Source organism: Oryza glaberrima, chromosome 9 (genome assembly GCF_000147395.1).
Source record: "Oryza glaberrima chromosome 9, OglaRS2, whole genome shotgun sequence".
In the NCBI taxonomy this organism is placed as follows: Eukaryota; Viridiplantae; Streptophyta; class Magnoliopsida; order Poales; family Poaceae; genus Oryza; species Oryza glaberrima.
In genome coordinates, this window is record NC_068334.1 from 14,923,781 (window position 1) to 14,940,222 (window position 16,442).

A 16,442-nucleotide genomic window follows, 5' to 3' on the forward strand; every position below is an offset into this window, starting at 1 on the left:
CTGGATCGGAATTCACCGGTCGAAGAGCGTATAGCTGTGCTGGTAATTCTGTGGGAATCTCCGATCGAGGTGCGTGTGCATGCATGCCACACCGTGGCCCATCCCTGGCGGCTCGCTCTGGCACATCTCGGGCGCCTGCATTAGAGCAAGTTTAATAGTTTAGCCAGCTACCGGCTCCAAATCATATATAGCTAATCTAATAGTCCATTCATACAATAGTTAACTATAAAAATATACTGCACCATTAATACCCGGTCTCATCTCTTATACACACATAACATCTTGGAGTCAGTGTTGCAGCTAGCTACAAATCTGTAGCCCGCTTTCTTCTCTCTCTTCTCTTTTCTTTCTCGATACATGTTTATAGCTGGCTTATAGCCTGCTATTGTACTTGCTCTTATGCAGGAGGACAAGGATAATAGTAAACTACTACATCCCTCTTAAAATATAACATTTTTTCTATAAATATAAACACATTTCATTCTCTGGTCTAGTTGTTGTTTTTTTTCCATTAGGAACCGCAGATTTTTTTAGTCCATCACATTCACGCATTTACAATCCATGTGACTGTATTAATACTTTTAAAAGGTATTTTATTAATAGCAATTTATGCTTCACAATAATATATATTTTGTATATCGAAGTCCACAGCTAAAATTATTTATATTTTAGGACGGAGAGAGTATAAGTTAGCTATAAACTTATACGGAGAAGAGAGACGATAAAAAAATCAATGGTGTTGACTCTCATAAACAGCTAACTCGGCACGTGCTACAAGACAAATATTACCTTCATTCCAAATTAGTGGTCGCTTTGATTTATTTCTTGCAACGTTTGACCATTCGTTTAATTTAAAAAATAATGTAAATATAAAAAAATGATAAGTCATACTTAAAGTATTTTTTATAATAAAGCAAGTCACAAATAAAATAAATAATAATTTCATAATTTTTTAAATAAAACGAATGATCAAAAATTACAAACAAAAACTTAAAGCAACGAGTATTTTGGGACGGAGGTAGTATATTAAATACATAAGTAAAAAGAAGAGAGAAGAGAACAAAAATAAAGATAATCTTATAACTAATCGATTATATACTCCTACCACTCCTAGTACAACGAATCTGGACATAAAGATATAAGGTTATCTAGATTTATGATATTACGAGGAAATGCGAACCTCTTCTAGGTTTAGTTTTTTTTTTTCCGACGGAGGGAGCATGTTGGTTTTAATTAAGATAAACTAAAATAGCTGGCAGTGCGATCGATTGGTCCTTGGGTGCTTCAACCAAGTGTATAATCATGATCCTACATATAACCCAGACCTAGCTAGCCGGGCACGACGCAGGCAGGACCAGCCATAGCCCTCGCTTGATCAGTTGCTCTCGTTCACAGTGTCAGTGTGCATCATCAGGACATGGCAGGGCATGGAGGCGCATCTCACACAATGATTGGCTCTTCTGCAACATCCTCCCCCTCCCATTTGGCCCATTTTCTCCCTTGTTCGCATCTGCGCAGTGCCGCAGAATGCCAGAATCATGAAAGGCCACCACTGGGGATCATTGGGACGCATATCTATCTATCCGCCCGGTGTTGTGTTGGGACTGTGATGAATCGAGCGACTGCCTGGCTCGTGTCGGCGGGATGCCGGCTGATGGATTTCATCGGCCGTGTTTAGACCCCGTAAAAATTTGACTATTTTTTTTTAAAGCATACGGACACACATTTAAAATATTAAACGTATACTTAATAACAAAATAAATTACAGATTCCGACTGTAAACTACGAGACGAATCTTTTGAGCCTAATTAATCCGTCATTAGCACATGTGGGTTACTGTAGCACTATGGCTAATCATGACGTAATTAGGCTCAAAGTATTCATCTCACGATTTACAGTCGGACTGTGCAATTAGTTTTTTTTAGCCACATTTGATGCTCCATAGATATGTCAAAACATTTAATGTGATAGAAAAATTGAAAGTTTGAAAAATAAGTTGGAATCTAAAACCACAGCCATATTCACCATCGATCGATGGCGCGGAGTAGGGGCTAGGGGCCCCGCGGGGGAATAATTCTGCCCATGATTAAGCTGCCTGCCGGCACGAAGCGAGATTGTGCGCCCGGAAATGATTCGCCTGCATTTGCATGCATGCCCCCCTCCCCGGGCTGAGCAGAGCAGTGAGCTGAGCGGGAGGAGGAGGAGCAGAGCAGCACTAGCCAATGGAGCGGGGAAAAAGGCAGCCGAGATCCAAGGCTTTTTGTGGTTTTGAGACCGGGGATAATCGGGAGAGAGAACGGCTTGCCCGGGCAGCCAGGGTGGGTCAGCCCTGGGGCATCTTGCTGAGCGCATGAGCCTTTACCATGGTGTGAGTGTGATCGGATCCGAGGATGAACGCCGGCGTCGCTGGGTTTGCCGGACCGCTGTCGATGCCGCGGCTGATCGAGAGAGCTCGAGATTGGGTCAGTTTGCAAGAGTTTCAGCACCAATTTTATTTCTCTTGAAGCTGAAGTCTAGCTAAACTTTAAAAGAAAAAAAAAATAGAGCGGGTGCAACGACACTCTCATGAAATGAAATAAAGAGGGAGAGTTTGGTTTAAATTGATCCATAAGACCATTCCCAACCCAATGATTAGGATGGGTGTCCATAGCATTAAATAAGCTGTCACATATGATAAAAAATAATGTGGCAAGTGAATAAATGAGGAAAGAGAAAGAAACCATGTCTCATGCAAGACATGGTTTCTACGCAACATCCAAGTTATCATGTGAGATAAGTGTCATTAAATTTATGTTTGGAATAGTGGTGTTTGCATTGGAAGAGTAGTGTCTAGTACTAGTTTCTTGATAATGTGAAGTTTATAAAAACTATGTCTAGTGTCTTGAGTTGGAAATGACCTAACTCTACTTAGAGTTAAAATAAATTTAGGAGCTGGGGTGCTACTAATCAGGCCTGACACGTAGCGTGAATCGTGATCGGGTCCGTGACGTACGCCCGCCGTGTTTCTGGGCCAGATCATGTTGGGCTGGGTAGAAAGGGTTAGCTTGGTTTGGGCCGGACATTTTAGCTGGGCTAGGTGGTTTAGCTAAGGAAAAAGTACACTGAAGGTCCCACAACTTGTCATCGAATTACAAAATCATCTTGAACCGTAAAACCAGATATAAAGCATCCCTCAACTTATAAAACCAGTACAAATCCAGAGCAGTTTTAACTCCGGTTTCGTCTGATGTGACAGCTGACTCAGCATGGGACCCACGTGGGCCCCATGCGTCAGCCTCTTCTTCCCCCACCCCTCTCCACCTCTCTTCCTCTCTCTCCTCTTTTCTTCACGGACGCCGGTGGGGGAGCAGCTGCACGGCCGGCAGGCGGCGGGGTGAGGAGCCGCGCGCGTCCTTCTCCGGCGCGGTGTTCAACCTGTCCACCACCATCATCGGCGCGGGCATCATGGCGCTCCCGGCCACCATGAAGGTGCTCAGTCTCGTGCCGGGCCTCATCCTGGTGATGCTCGCCGCAGTGCTCACGGACGCCTCCATCGAGCTCCTCGTCTGGTTCAGCCGCGCTGTGGGCGCCACCTCGTACGGCGAGGCCATGGGCGACGCCTTCGGTGCTTTCGGCAGGGGGATCCTCTAGCTCTGCGTCATCGTCAACAACGTCGGCGTGATGGTCAGCTTCACTGAACATTTCGTTGTGACTCTAATGGCTTGTGTTCTTTTTCCCTGGGATGAGTTCAGATCCACTGAAATACACGCCGGCCGTGTCGGTTGCTCTGGCCGTCGTGTTCGTGGTGATCACTGTCGGAATCGCCACCATCAAGCTGATGAAAGGGCAGATTCCGATGCCTAAGCTGTTCCCTGATGTTCATGACTGGAGCTCCACCTGGAGACTTCCCACTGCAGCTCCAGTTCTTGTGAGTTGTGACTGCCTACATTTTCCATTACAACGGTACATTTTAATTACCAGCTAAGTTTGCATTTTTCTGTGGGAATGTGATTAACTTGCCACTGCATTCAGTGCACACAATTCACAACGAGCTCAAGGACCACTCCCTGATCAGGCCAATAGTGCGGGCGTCACTGCTACTCGGCTTGGTCGTGTACACCACCACCAGCTTCTTCGGCTTCCTCCTCTTCGGCGAGGCGACGCTGGACGACATGCTCGTCTTCCCCATCGTGTTCCGCGCGCTGCGATTCAACATGGACGACCTCCTCTTCCCCTCAGCGAGGCCCTTCTCCTGCGACAACCGGAGGTTCGGCGCGATCACGGCGGAGCTCCTCACGGTCATCTTCCTCGCCGCCAACTTCGTCCCCAACATCTGGGACGCGTTCCAGTTCACTGGGAGTAGCTGCACGGGCGACGACGTCGACTGCGGAGGCGGCGGCGACAGCTGCCTCACGGCCGTAATCCTTGTGGCGGCAGCCGTGTCTCCGATGAGGCCGCGCTCCTCCAGCGCGAGCTCGACGCCGGTGGCGGGGAAGAAGGAGAAAACGGCGACGCGGTGGTGCTCGCAATCCACCGCGCCCCGATGTGAAAAGGCTGCGGCGGGTCACGGAATGCCGCCGCCAGCGCCGCCAGCCCGCCACCACCAACGCCCAACTCTGTCTGGGCCATCGCTGGCGACGTGACCCCCCTAGCCCCACCACCAGTCTTGCCCCTGCTTCGGCCGGCCGGCATGACCGGCGAATTAGAAGAGAATTGGAGAGAGAGAGAGAGGACGGGAGAGAGATGACGTGTCATCATGTCATGTGGGGCCCATGTGGGTCCCACGCTGACTGAGCCGCCACGTAGGATAAAACCGGTCTCAAAACCACCGAAGGCTCTATTGTAACTAGTTTTGATTAGTTAAGGGACGTCATATATCTGGTTTTGCAGTTGAAGGATAATTTTGTAACTCGATGACAAGTTGAGGGACCTTCGGTGTACGTTTTCCTTTAGCTAACATACACGCACGGAAGATGGAACGGTGGGAAAACACAAGTACCAGTACTCTCTCTGTCCCAAAAAAAATAAACGCTGGGTTTCCATATCTAATGTTTGACCGTCCGTATTATTTGAAAAATTATGAAAAAAATTAAAAGACCGTCCGTATTATTTGAAAAATTATGAAAAAAATTAAAAGATAAGTCACGCATAAAGTATTAATCATATTTTATCATCTAACAATAATGAAAATACTAATTATAAAAAAATTTCATATAACACGGATAATCAAACATTGGTCACGGAAATCTAAGGTTTGTTTTTTTTAACGGAAGAAGTATTGGGCCAGTCGCTTTCCATCCGCTTTTCACAACCGGCAAAGACGGTGAGATGCGACCGCAAACTGACTACAGGACGACAAAGTTGTGTGTTCAGTTGTTCACCACGGGTGTCTTCACAGCCGTACTGCTAAGTCAATCCCGAAAGCTTCGGTTGTGATTCAGAAATATGACGTGTTTAAATCCAACCAGAATAGTTCGTATCAAAATTTGAATTTGCGGCGGCGGTGGCCAGCGAGTGCGTGGTCAGTGAGCACGCGGCTGGCGAAGCGGAGCGGAGTGGAGCAGAGCGGTGGCGACGGCGATAGGCTAGAGCACGGCCAACGGAGCAGAGCGGAGCGTCGGTGGCGGCGGGCTGCGTGTCGATAAGATTGGAAAGGAAAGGAGAGGAGAAGAAAGAAAAGAAAAGAGAAAAATAAAAGAAGAAATAAGATATGTGGGCTCTTTATTTTTTTTTATCTCACTTACATGTAGACCTTATTTTTTTTTTCTGACTAGAATGACATCAGCGAAACCATTTATATATACTATCATGGGATCTTGATTGTATGGTTTTGAACATTTGAAGGGTGAATTTTAGGATTAGGGATTAGGGCTGTCATACAGACTCGACGAATAGTTAAGGAATGGTAGGTGAACTTATTCCAAGAAGGAACGAGTGGGAAAACTCTAAGGGCATTAGCACTGCGTCGTGTTTTTCTGAGGAGCCTAAACAGCCACGTACGAAGAAACAGCGTGAAGCTCCTCTCTCTCCAGAATGCGGCGTGGGCGCGTGTCTTTAGGTGGACCCCACCAAACTGTTTCTCATGCGGGCCCCACCACAAAAATTTACTTTTTTGGGTCAGCTTCTCCCCCTTCTCTCTCTGTGTCCTGCTTTCTCATGTGCAAATGCGATTAAAAAAGCTGTTTTTCTGACGAGGCTCTCAGAGCCAAATGAGGACGCGCGGAGCTGGTGAATACATGGGCCCCACCTTCTTTTCTTCTCCACGTATACAATCTGCTTAGCTGGACAGTTGAGGCCAAATGCCATGTAGATATATTGTGAATGGCCTTAAGTGTTGGGGCAGTCGCTTTCCATCCGCTTTTAACTGGAGTACGTGCAAAGACGGTGAAATGCGACAGCAAACTGTCTACAGGACGACAAAATTATGTGCTCGGTTGTTCGCCACGGGTGTCTTCACAGCCGTACTGCTAAGCTTGCTGACGCCCCGAAAGCTTGGGTTGTGATTCCGAAATAGGACGTGTTTAAATCCAACCAGAATAGTTCGTACCAAAATTTGAATTTGCGTCTTAGTAATTTGAAAGTTTTCAATTAGCTGTTGTGAAGAAGCGGAATTAACTGACGGAGTGAAATCATCAGGAGAAGCAAATGGCTGCATTCCCCCGCTACATATTGCGACCTGTGTGCAATGATTGTACTATTAATTCGCTTTGGCTCAGCCACGCTGTCAGCTCGCAATCAGATAATGTAACCAATTGCTAATAACAAATTCCAGAGAAAGAATGTGAATGGCGTACGCTACCATGGCGGAATCAACCAACGTCGCCTCAACAACATTAAATAAAAACAATCAGAATATACAAAACAAAAATTGATCGATCATGGGAAGTGGTACAGGTTGGACGGCTGGAGCCCGGCGGTGACGTTGAAGTACCTGAACGCCGCCGCCCACCGGCGGTTGTCCTTGAGCATGTGCACGAGGACGGTGTCCGGCCGGAAGTTGTCCATGTCCCAGTTGAGGTCGTACATCCGCGGCCTGAGGCTGTACCGGTTCTTGCCCCGGCGGCCGATGTTGAGCCATTTCCCGACGAGGAGGTCCTCGGGGCCGTGCGTGTCGTTGTACCGCAGGATGTCCTCGTTGGTCGACACCCACGTCGCGACGTCCCAGGACACGACGTAGCCCATCCCGTGCATGAACTGCATCGGGTCGTCGCCGACGGCGAAGCCGTAGCCGAGGTAGACGTCGTCGCGGGGCTTGTGCCGGAGCTCGTCGACCAGCGCGGCCACGCGGAGGTACGTGTCGTCGTCGGTCTTCATCACGTAGTCGTAGGGCGACGACGCGAACATCCGCGGCACGGAGGAGAGGTACTCGTGCGTCTTGCCGTCGTTCATGTTCTCCGTGCAGTTGAGCACCAGGATGTCGCCGTGCCGCGCGGCCTCCAGCGCCACCAGCTGCGCGTCCACCGGGTCGGCCACGCAGCAGAACACGAAGCGGACGTCCACCTGCGCGACGCCGGGGGGCACCGCCGGCTGCAGCGCGTACGCCAGGCGCACGATGTTGCGACGCTCGTACCGCTTCGGCGTCGTCAGCACCCCCACCAGCAGACGGAGCTCCGGCCGCACGACGGCCTTCGTCTCAGCAGCAGCGGAAGCTGCATCTCCACCCGGCGTGACGAGGTAGCCGTCGGCGGCGGATGGGCCGGCGCGGCAGAGGACGCCGAGGCCGTCGGAGCGGACGTGGGAGGAGCCGAGGCTGGGGACGACGAGCACCACGGCGAGGAGGCCGAGCGGCACCAGCAGGAGATACGGGGTGCAGAGCGAGGCGGTGGCCGGGAACCCGTGCGACGACGACGACGACGACGATGCGGTCTTCATCGTAAAAATCTCGCGGGGAAATGCAAGTGCCCCTCGCACGATCGCGGCCCGCGCGTTACTCGAGCTATAGCCGTACTCGACTTATAACCAGGCACGAACGCGCGCTGGTTTAGCGATGTGGGACTAAAATTTCAGCATTTCCCCCCTCTCTCTCTATCTCGTGTCAAAAGCGTCGGTGGAAACGAACGGTTCTTCGCGGAAGAAGTCGTCGCGGCAATGGCAATGTGGCATCACCCACGGGAGTACGCGACACGGGCTCGATCGATCGATCGTCGTCGAGGCTGCCGTCATCAACGGCGACAAGGAACCTTACTCGATAAGTTTACTGGATAATTTTGGGTTGTCTCGTGCCACATGACAGGGGATGTTTCAACGGCCAACGCCATATGGTAGGTGGCAGACGGCCGGGGATATACCCCAGCCCTCCAGAGCTCTAGTTTTATCGCCAATGTATGGAAGGACAGCTCAGGGGTACATCGAAAATTCGAAAGGGATTTGATTAAAATAACAAGTACACAGTGAGCAATCATTCAATCATTCATGCTGAGATTCGAGGCATCCAGCTTCCAGCATGCATTGTTGGCGACTTGGCGTGATCGTTTTGAGTTCGGGGGCGGCTGGAACAGAAGAAGGTCGCTGGGAACAGGCAAGCTTGTCGGCTACTACTACTTGCGCGATAGATATGCCCGGTGTGTGTTCAACTGTTCATGACATGCCTGATGCCTTGGCTGGAGGACGATCGAAACCGAGATCTCACCAACTTATACAAATGATGGTAGATTAATAGGCAGGGAAATTGACAATTCTTGCGGATGCTTTTGCCTGTATGATCGCCTTAATTTGAGATCGTGATTTTTCAGTGAAAAAATCGATTCCGTGCAACTTCGAAACGTTGAGGGTTAATTGGCTAATGCAGCTGGTCTTCTGTTGAGTAATTCAACATAAGAATTCTACTAGCAGATCGATATAGTGTTGACTTGTTCTCTCTATTTTGTAAATATAAAGTTTAGACCTTTTCTGGGTATATGGCATGTGTTATGGCAAAGTCGGTCAGACTGATCATACAGTGAAACCAACTTGGTCTGATCTTTCTTTCTCAGAATACAACCTGAATGTACGCGTACCCATGCATGTCTACTTCAATTGATTAATTAAGTTTTGTACTTTCTAGTAATATACAGCGTTGTTTACTTTTGGATATGATATTTGACCATTGATTTTATTAAAAAAAACCTAAGTAATATTTATTTAGTTGTGATTTGTTTTATTATTAAAGGTTCCTTAAGCATGACTATATATATTGTTTTATGTAGTCGGCTATGTTATATATTAAAATCAGAGAGAAATAGAGAATATATACTAGCTAGTAAAATGTTGGATAGCAACATAATTGGGACGGAGGTAGTATATCTATTATATTATTAAAGGAATTAAAAAAGGAGCCTCCACATTCGCTCTCATGGTCTAGAAATTCTCACATTAATCGGAGAAAAAGAAAAAACAGAGTCCATATAGAAATACAATTTAGAAATAGCTAAAATTCGGAATTAAAAAATAAGGAATATTAGAAGAGTTGACTAGAGTCCATATAGAAATACAATTTAGAAATACTTGAAATTCGGAATTAAAAATAAGGAATATTAGAAGAGGAGACTAGAGTCCATATAGAAATACAAATTAGGAAATAACTTAAATTCGGAATTAAAAATAAGAAATATTAGAAGTAGAGTATAGAGTCTATATAGAAATACAATTAGGAAATAACTGACATTCGAAATTAAAAATAAGGAATATTAGAAGTAGAGTATAAAGTCCATATAGAAATACAATTAGGAAATAACTGAAATTCGGAATTAAAAATAAGGAATATTAGAAGTAGAGTATAGATTCCATATAGAAATACAATTAGGAAATAATAGAAATTCGGAATTAAAAATAAAGAATATTAGAATTAGAGTATGTAGTCCATATAGAGATACAATTAAGAAAAAAACAGAAATTCGGAATTAAAAAAAAGGAATATTAGAAGTAGAGTATAGAGTCCATATAGGAATTTAAAACTAACTAAAATTCGGAAAAAAAAGGAGTCTCCACGTTCACTCTCATGACCTAGAAATTCTCATATTAATCGGAGAAAAAGAAAAAGCAGAGTCCATATAGAAATACAATTTAGAAATAGCTGAAATTCGGAATTAAAAAATAAGGAATATTAGAAGAGGAGACTAGAGTCCATATAGAAATACAATTAGGAAATAACTGAAATTCGAAATTAAAAATAAGGCATATTAGAAGAAGAGTATATAGTACATATAGAAATACAATTAGGAAATAATAAAAATTCGGAATTAAAAATAAGAAATATTAGAAGTAGAGTATAGAGTCCATATAGAAATACAATTAAGAAAAAAAATAGAAATTTGGAAATAAAAAAATAAGAAATATTAGAAGTAGAGTATAGAGTCCATATTGGAATTTAAAACTAACTAAAATTCGGAACAAAAAGGAGCCTCCACGTTCGCTCTCATGGCCTAGAAATTCTCACATTAATATAAGAAAAAGAAAAGGCAGAGTCCATATAGAAATACAATTTAGAAATAGCTGAAATTCAGAATTAAAAAATAAGGAATATTAGAAGAGGAGACTAGAGTAGTTATTACACATTAGTAGTTTCGTAAAGTTATTGCAAAATTTAAAATTATGTTGTCATTGTAATATATTTTAATAATAAAATGAGAAAACATATATGCTATTATACGTGAGAAAATATAATGATGCTAGCCGCGTAATCTGCGCGGGCACCATGCTAGTTTCTTTTTTGAATGCCAAAGGAGGTAGTATATGACATGGTACATACGAAGTACCTTCTATTAGTATCTTCTCAAGCACCGTGATAGAACAAATGTCCATCTATCTCGAGGCAACAAATTGCTCACCTTAGGAGCCAAACTACCGAATGTATAATAAGATCGTAGGTTGTGATATACAGGTTTAATGCTTGAGAATGCAACGGACATTGCTCCAGTCAAGGTTAAGTACATCTTGCACTATTGTTATGCACTTTTCTTTTGAGTGAGACCACCAAAATCAACATAGGAAATCCCCAAAATTGATATGGCAAAGCTATCTGAAATATACAACCTTGACAAATTACATTTTGCAAGAGGAGTACAAGCAAATTACAGAGCTAATAACAAGCAGAGCAAGCACATTCCACTTTGGAGGCTACAAGTCTACTACAGCTTCACCCTGCGGACCACTTGCATCAACCCTAATCGTATGAAGAAGATGGATACAAACTTTGAGTTATCATATCCATCAGCCGGCGACCCCCCCATCTTGAATGCTTTCATTTCCTCCACACGCGGACACACCGTGCTGTTTCTCATCAATCCGCCAATTACAACCACACCTATCGTTGTCACGACGCGATCAATGACGAATCGATCGAACAGGATCAACCCGATGATCACCAAGAAATCGAGCAGCCGAAATCGAATTTGAGCGAGTCAAACCGAGTCACAGCTCGCGCATCCGTGTTCGTGCACCGCACAACCAATGCACGAATCGAATTAAACCCGTTAAAGAATGTGTCGAACGATTAGTTAATTAGAATTAATCAAACGGGGAAGAAATTAACAAACAACAATTATGGATCATCGAAGAGGTGATCGATCGATCGATCGATCATGGTGAGAGGTGGTGCAGGTTGATCCCGGCGGTGACGTTGAAGTAGCTGAACGCCGCCGCCCACCGGCGGTTGTCCTTGAGCATGTGCACGGCGACGGTGTCCGGCCGGAAGTTGTCCATGTCCCAGCTGAGGTCGTACATCCGCGGCTTGAGGTCGTAGCGATTCCGGCCGCGTCCGGCGAGGTTGAGCCACTTCCCGACCATGAGGTCCTCGGGCCCCTCCGTGTCGTTGCGCGCGAGGATCTCCTCCGCCGTGGACACCCACGTCGCGACGTCCCACGACACGACGTACCCCATGCCGTGCATGAACGGCATCGGCTGGCCGCCCATGGCGTAGCCGTAGCCGAGGTAGACGTCGTCGCGGGGCTTGCCGCGGAGCTCGTCGGCGAGCGCCGCCACGCGGAGGTACGTGTCGTCGTCGGTCTTCATGACGTAGTCGTAGGGGGACGACGCGAACAGGCGCGGCACGGAGGAGAGGTACGCGTGCGTCTTGCCGTGGTTCATGTTCTCCTCGCAGCCGCCGAGCACCACGACGTCGCCGTGGCGCGCGGCCTCCAGCGCCACCAGCTGCGCGTCCACCGGGTCGGCCACGCGGCAGAACACGAAGCGGACGTCCACCCGCGCCCGCGCCGCCGCCGGCTGCAGCGCGTACGCCAGCCGCACGATGTCGCGGCGCTCGTACCGCTTCGGCATCGTCAGGACGCCGACGAGCAGGCTCAGCTCGGGCTTCTCCTCCTCCTTCGGCGCCGCCGGCGCCGCGACGGTGTAGTCCTCGGCGCCGGCGCTGCGGCGGGCGCAGAGGACGCCGAGGCCGCCATCGGAGCCGACGCGGGCGCCGTTGAGAGAAGGGAGCAGGAAGACGACGGCGGCGAGGAGGAGCAGCGCGAGCGGGGCGAGGAGGAGGTAGGAGTTGGACGACGCCGGCGCCTTCATCGCCATGGCCGCATGCAAATGCAACGGGAGACAACGTGGTTGGTAGGTGCAATGCAGAACGAGCTGTAGTAGCTGTTATACGCGCACTAATCAAGCTCACGTAATCAAGAATTCCATTAAGAAATTCCACTGCCTAACTTGGTTTTTTTGTAAACAAATCGTCGAACAGAACAGCTGACAAGACAAGAGTTCTTTCTAGCTTGACGCGATGCGCTGGCCAGTTAGAACTCGCCACGTGCAGTAATAACAACACCCATCGCTTACCTTTTAACTTATCTACAAATAAAACTTAATATTGAATTTAATTTTAGAGTTTTCAATTATGATTTATTTTTTACATTGATCTTTTAATCGCCAAGGACGATATATATATGAGTGTGTGTAATAGTTTTATAGCTTTCGAACGATTAAACAGAAAACATCTTCTCTTTTTCTTTTGACAGAGACGGTTGCTCTGTCTCGTTATTGACACAAAGGTTAAGTTAATCACGAAACGAGTCCATATCCCATAGAGGTTCAGAAATGGCACGTTGAGCTGTCGCCGTTCAATAATAGCAGCCGAGTCAAAGGAGAGCGTGAAGTGCCGTTCACGACGACGGCTTCCCCGCTGCGAAATGCCTAGCCTTACCGGTGAATGATCGGATCAAACTCTGAACAGGAATAATAATAATAACAATAATGCAGAGAAGTTTCTGAATATGAGGCAGAAAAGAAAGCCATATGGTCCCTAGTAGTAGGGTCGAAGCCTGTAGTATACTGATACCAGTATTAATCAAATTTTAGTCCCTGAGTTGCCGTGCCGTGCTGTGCTATGCTCGCACATGCTGATGGCATTGTTGTTTGTGTTCATGGCTCTGAAAGTAACGGGCTACCAAGAACTGATTCCAATCAAATCGCACATCGCTGTTTCATGTGACGAATCCTGGTCATGGGCTGGTGTCATCTCCAGTCGTGTTTCGTCCAGAATTTGTACCGCGTTTTCTTCCTGTTGCTCGTCATCTTTGTGCTTCTCGGCTAAGTAATTACTAGCCTGTACGAGCAGAATTGTTCCACGGCGAGGAGCCCCCGTTTTCAAGCCGTGCTCCCCGCGTTTCTGGAGACAAAGAAAACTTGTCGATACCCAACAGTCCTACCTGATTAGCTCGAAATCAATCGACAAAAACCGGTGAAATCCGAACAAATTTTGCAGATATATACATTGAACCTTTCCCGTATTTAGCCGGCTTACTGCACGGTTTCTCAATTCGAACCGACTTGATAAGATTGATAACCGCGACCGATTACTTACCGTCATAGGAGTATCTTTGAGACCCTGGTCAGGTCAAAGGTCATCGGAAACGACTCGGAAAATTAAACCTCCAAATTCACAAGTCTCCATCCCACTGGTCCCTGGACATGGAAGAGGAGGGGACCGGCCGTGTGTACTTGTACACGGAAGGAACCAAGCAACAGCACTGTCGCCGGATGGAGTTTGGTCCCGGAGGAAACTGATCGATGAAGCTCCAAGACTCCAAGCGCCGGCGACATCACACAGCTCGATCGATCGGCAGCAGCAGCAGCTACAGAATATAGATGCGTCGCGTAGCAAGCTGAGCTATGCCGATGGGCCCTGTGGCACTAACGGTTGCCAAGAGAGGGGGTTCTAATCACTCGAGATGATAATGTAGTGATCGATAGGTCGCAATAGGCGCCAAAGCCACCCGTATAGCCTAGTGATCTTTAAAAAAAAAAAATTGAATTACCCTCCTTACTATCGTGGTGAATAGCAGATATTCAGGTCCCGTTTGATAGAGCTCTAAACTCCAACTCCAAATTCTAACTCCAACTCCATTAAGAGCTAGCTCCTATACGAGCTGAGACGGGTATAGAAAGTATTTGGCTAGATTACTCAGATCCACGCCACCACATCCCTCGTCGCCATTTTGTTGAACACCTTGTAGACGTCACCCTACTGTTGCTGCCGCCGGGCAGCCCGCGAGCCGCCGCCGCTGGTCAGCACCCACATCTCCTCCGCCGCCCTGGGCCACCACCTATCGCCGCCGCCACCAACGCCTGCCGCCACCAACGCAAACGCCGCTATCACAGCCACAGCCAGACGCCGGAGGAGGATGGGGAGGAAGATGGAGAGGAGAGACAACGGGAGGAGAAGGGTAGGAAAGGGTAGTTTAGTGGTATTTTTACGTAAATACACTAAAAAGGTAGTGGTTCTTTTGAGGTGGAGTGGAGTTGTAGAGCAGCAAAAACCCAGCTCCACCCCGTAGTACAATTTTATGGAGCAGCTCTGCTAACTCTGCTCTAAAAAAATAAAGAATATGTATCTATCGACGGGGGATACCCGTAGACCGGATAAATAGGGTATTGGGGTACGTTGGTATGAGGATCTACATGATACGACATCAAAACAAACAAGGAGACAAAGATTATACTGGTTCAAGCCCCTCGTTACGTAATAGCCCTAATCTAGTTTGTATGAGATTAATATGAAAAATCACAGAGTACAAAGAGAACAAATGAATCCGGCGTTACTGGCGAGATCCTTCTCTAGATGATTCGATGAGATCTCCCGACAAGTGGGCTTCGCGTCCTCCCGCTCCGTAAACTATGGTGGGGGTGTTGGTGTTGTGATACAATGATCTGAACCCTCAGGTGGCCTTTTATACCGTGAGTTGCCTTAGTCTCCAAGTAGAACTCAGAGACAACAAACCCTTCACGATATAGAATAAACCTAATCCTCTCTGAATAGGACTCTGATAATCACTTGCCCATAAGGATATTTTCCATAATATCTTGTAAATTCCCTTATCGCATACGGAAACATATCGTATACACGAAGGTATACCGTATCCGTATATTCCATAAGGCGTGGGATATGAGATATGCCTTATCCGTAACCATGACAGTACCGTTTGGCACAGTTCTCCAGGTAAGCTGGAGTTGGGAGCTAGAGCTGTGCCAAACGGGGCCAATACCATCAACTTTTCATACTAGACAATTAACCCCCTAACTCCTGTTTTAGATGGTTTTGAACTGGGGAGGTTAACGTGGCATTCCAAGGTGGCAAAAAAAAAAAAAAGTAAGTCAACAATGGCTGTTAGCAATATTTTATAAAACTAGTATGGTGACCCGCGCAGATTACGCGGCTAGCATCATTATATTTTCTCTCATATAATAGCCTATATGTTTTCTCATTATATTATTCAAATATATTAAAATGACAACATAATTTTAAATTTTGCAATAACTTTACAAAACTACTAATTTGTAATATTCATATTGTATTTTATATACGTGTTAGATATTAATTATTTTTAATATCAAATTTCAGTTATTTGTAAATTATATATATTCCTATATGTACTCTAGACTCGTCTTTTAATATTTCTTTTTTTAGTTTCGAATTTTTTTTGTAAATTGTATTTCTATATAGACTCTATGCTCTTCTTCCAATATTATTTATTTTTATTTCTGAATTTTTATTATTTCTAATTGTATTTCTATGTGGATTCTAAACTCATCTTTTAATATTCTTTAATTTTTAATTTCGAATTTCAGTTACTTCTAAATTGTATTCCTATATTGACTTTAAACTCTTCATCCCATATTTTTCTTAATTTTAAATTTTAGTTATTTGTAAATTATATTTTTATACGGACTCTAAACTCTACTTTTAATTTTATTATGTTTATTCTAAATTTTAGTTAGTTTTAAATTCCTATATGTACTCTATACTCTACTTCTAATATTCCTTATTTTTTAATTCCGAATTTCTATTTTTTTTCTTAATTGTATTTCTATATGGACTTTATACTTTACTTCTAATATTCCTTATTTTTAGTTCCTAATTTCAGTTATTTCCTAATTGTATTTCTATATGGACTCTGTACTCTACTTCTAATATTCCTTATTTTTCATTCCGAATTTTAGTTATTTCCTAATTGTATTTCTATATGGACTCTATACTTTACTTCTAA

At 45.5% G+C, this 16,442-nt stretch overlaps 2 protein-coding genes and 1 pseudogene across 2 annotated transcripts; 1 reads left to right on the top strand and 2 right to left on the bottom strand.

Moving 5' to 3' along the window:
• Positions 1 to 3,318: 3,318 nt before the first annotated feature.
• On the top strand, positions 3,319 to 5,027 carry LOC127783650 (amino acid transporter AVT6A-like; annotated as a pseudogene).
• Positions 5,028 to 6,761: 1,734 nt separating this feature from the next.
• Positions 6,762 to 8,235, bottom strand: LOC127783649 (hydroxyproline O-galactosyltransferase GALT3-like). Its single transcript, XM_052310842.1, has one exon. The coding sequence runs from the start codon at positions 7,849 to 7,851 to the stop codon at positions 6,856 to 6,858; it is 996 nt and encodes a 331-aa protein (XP_052166802.1). The 5' UTR covers positions 7,852 to 8,235; the 3' UTR covers positions 6,762 to 6,855.
• A 2,738-nt stretch (positions 8,236 to 10,973) lies between these two features.
• Positions 10,974 to 12,583, bottom strand: LOC127784196 (beta-1,3-galactosyltransferase pvg3-like). The gene has a single exon (XM_052311386.1). It carries the CDS (start codon positions 12,475 to 12,477, stop codon positions 11,536 to 11,538), a length of 942 nt encoding a protein of 313 aa, XP_052167346.1. The 5' UTR covers positions 12,478 to 12,583; the 3' UTR covers positions 10,974 to 11,535.
• Between the last annotated feature and the right edge of the window lie 3,859 nt (positions 12,584 to 16,442).

Coding starts and splice junctions, on each gene's coding strand:
- LOC127783649 (XM_052310842.1), bottom strand. CDS start 7,851: ATGAAGACCGCATCGTCGTCGTCGTCGTCGTCGCACGGGTTCCCGGCC.
- LOC127784196 (XM_052311386.1), bottom strand. CDS start 12,477: ATGGCGATGAAGGCGCCGGCGTCGTCCAACTCCTACCTCCTCCTCGCC.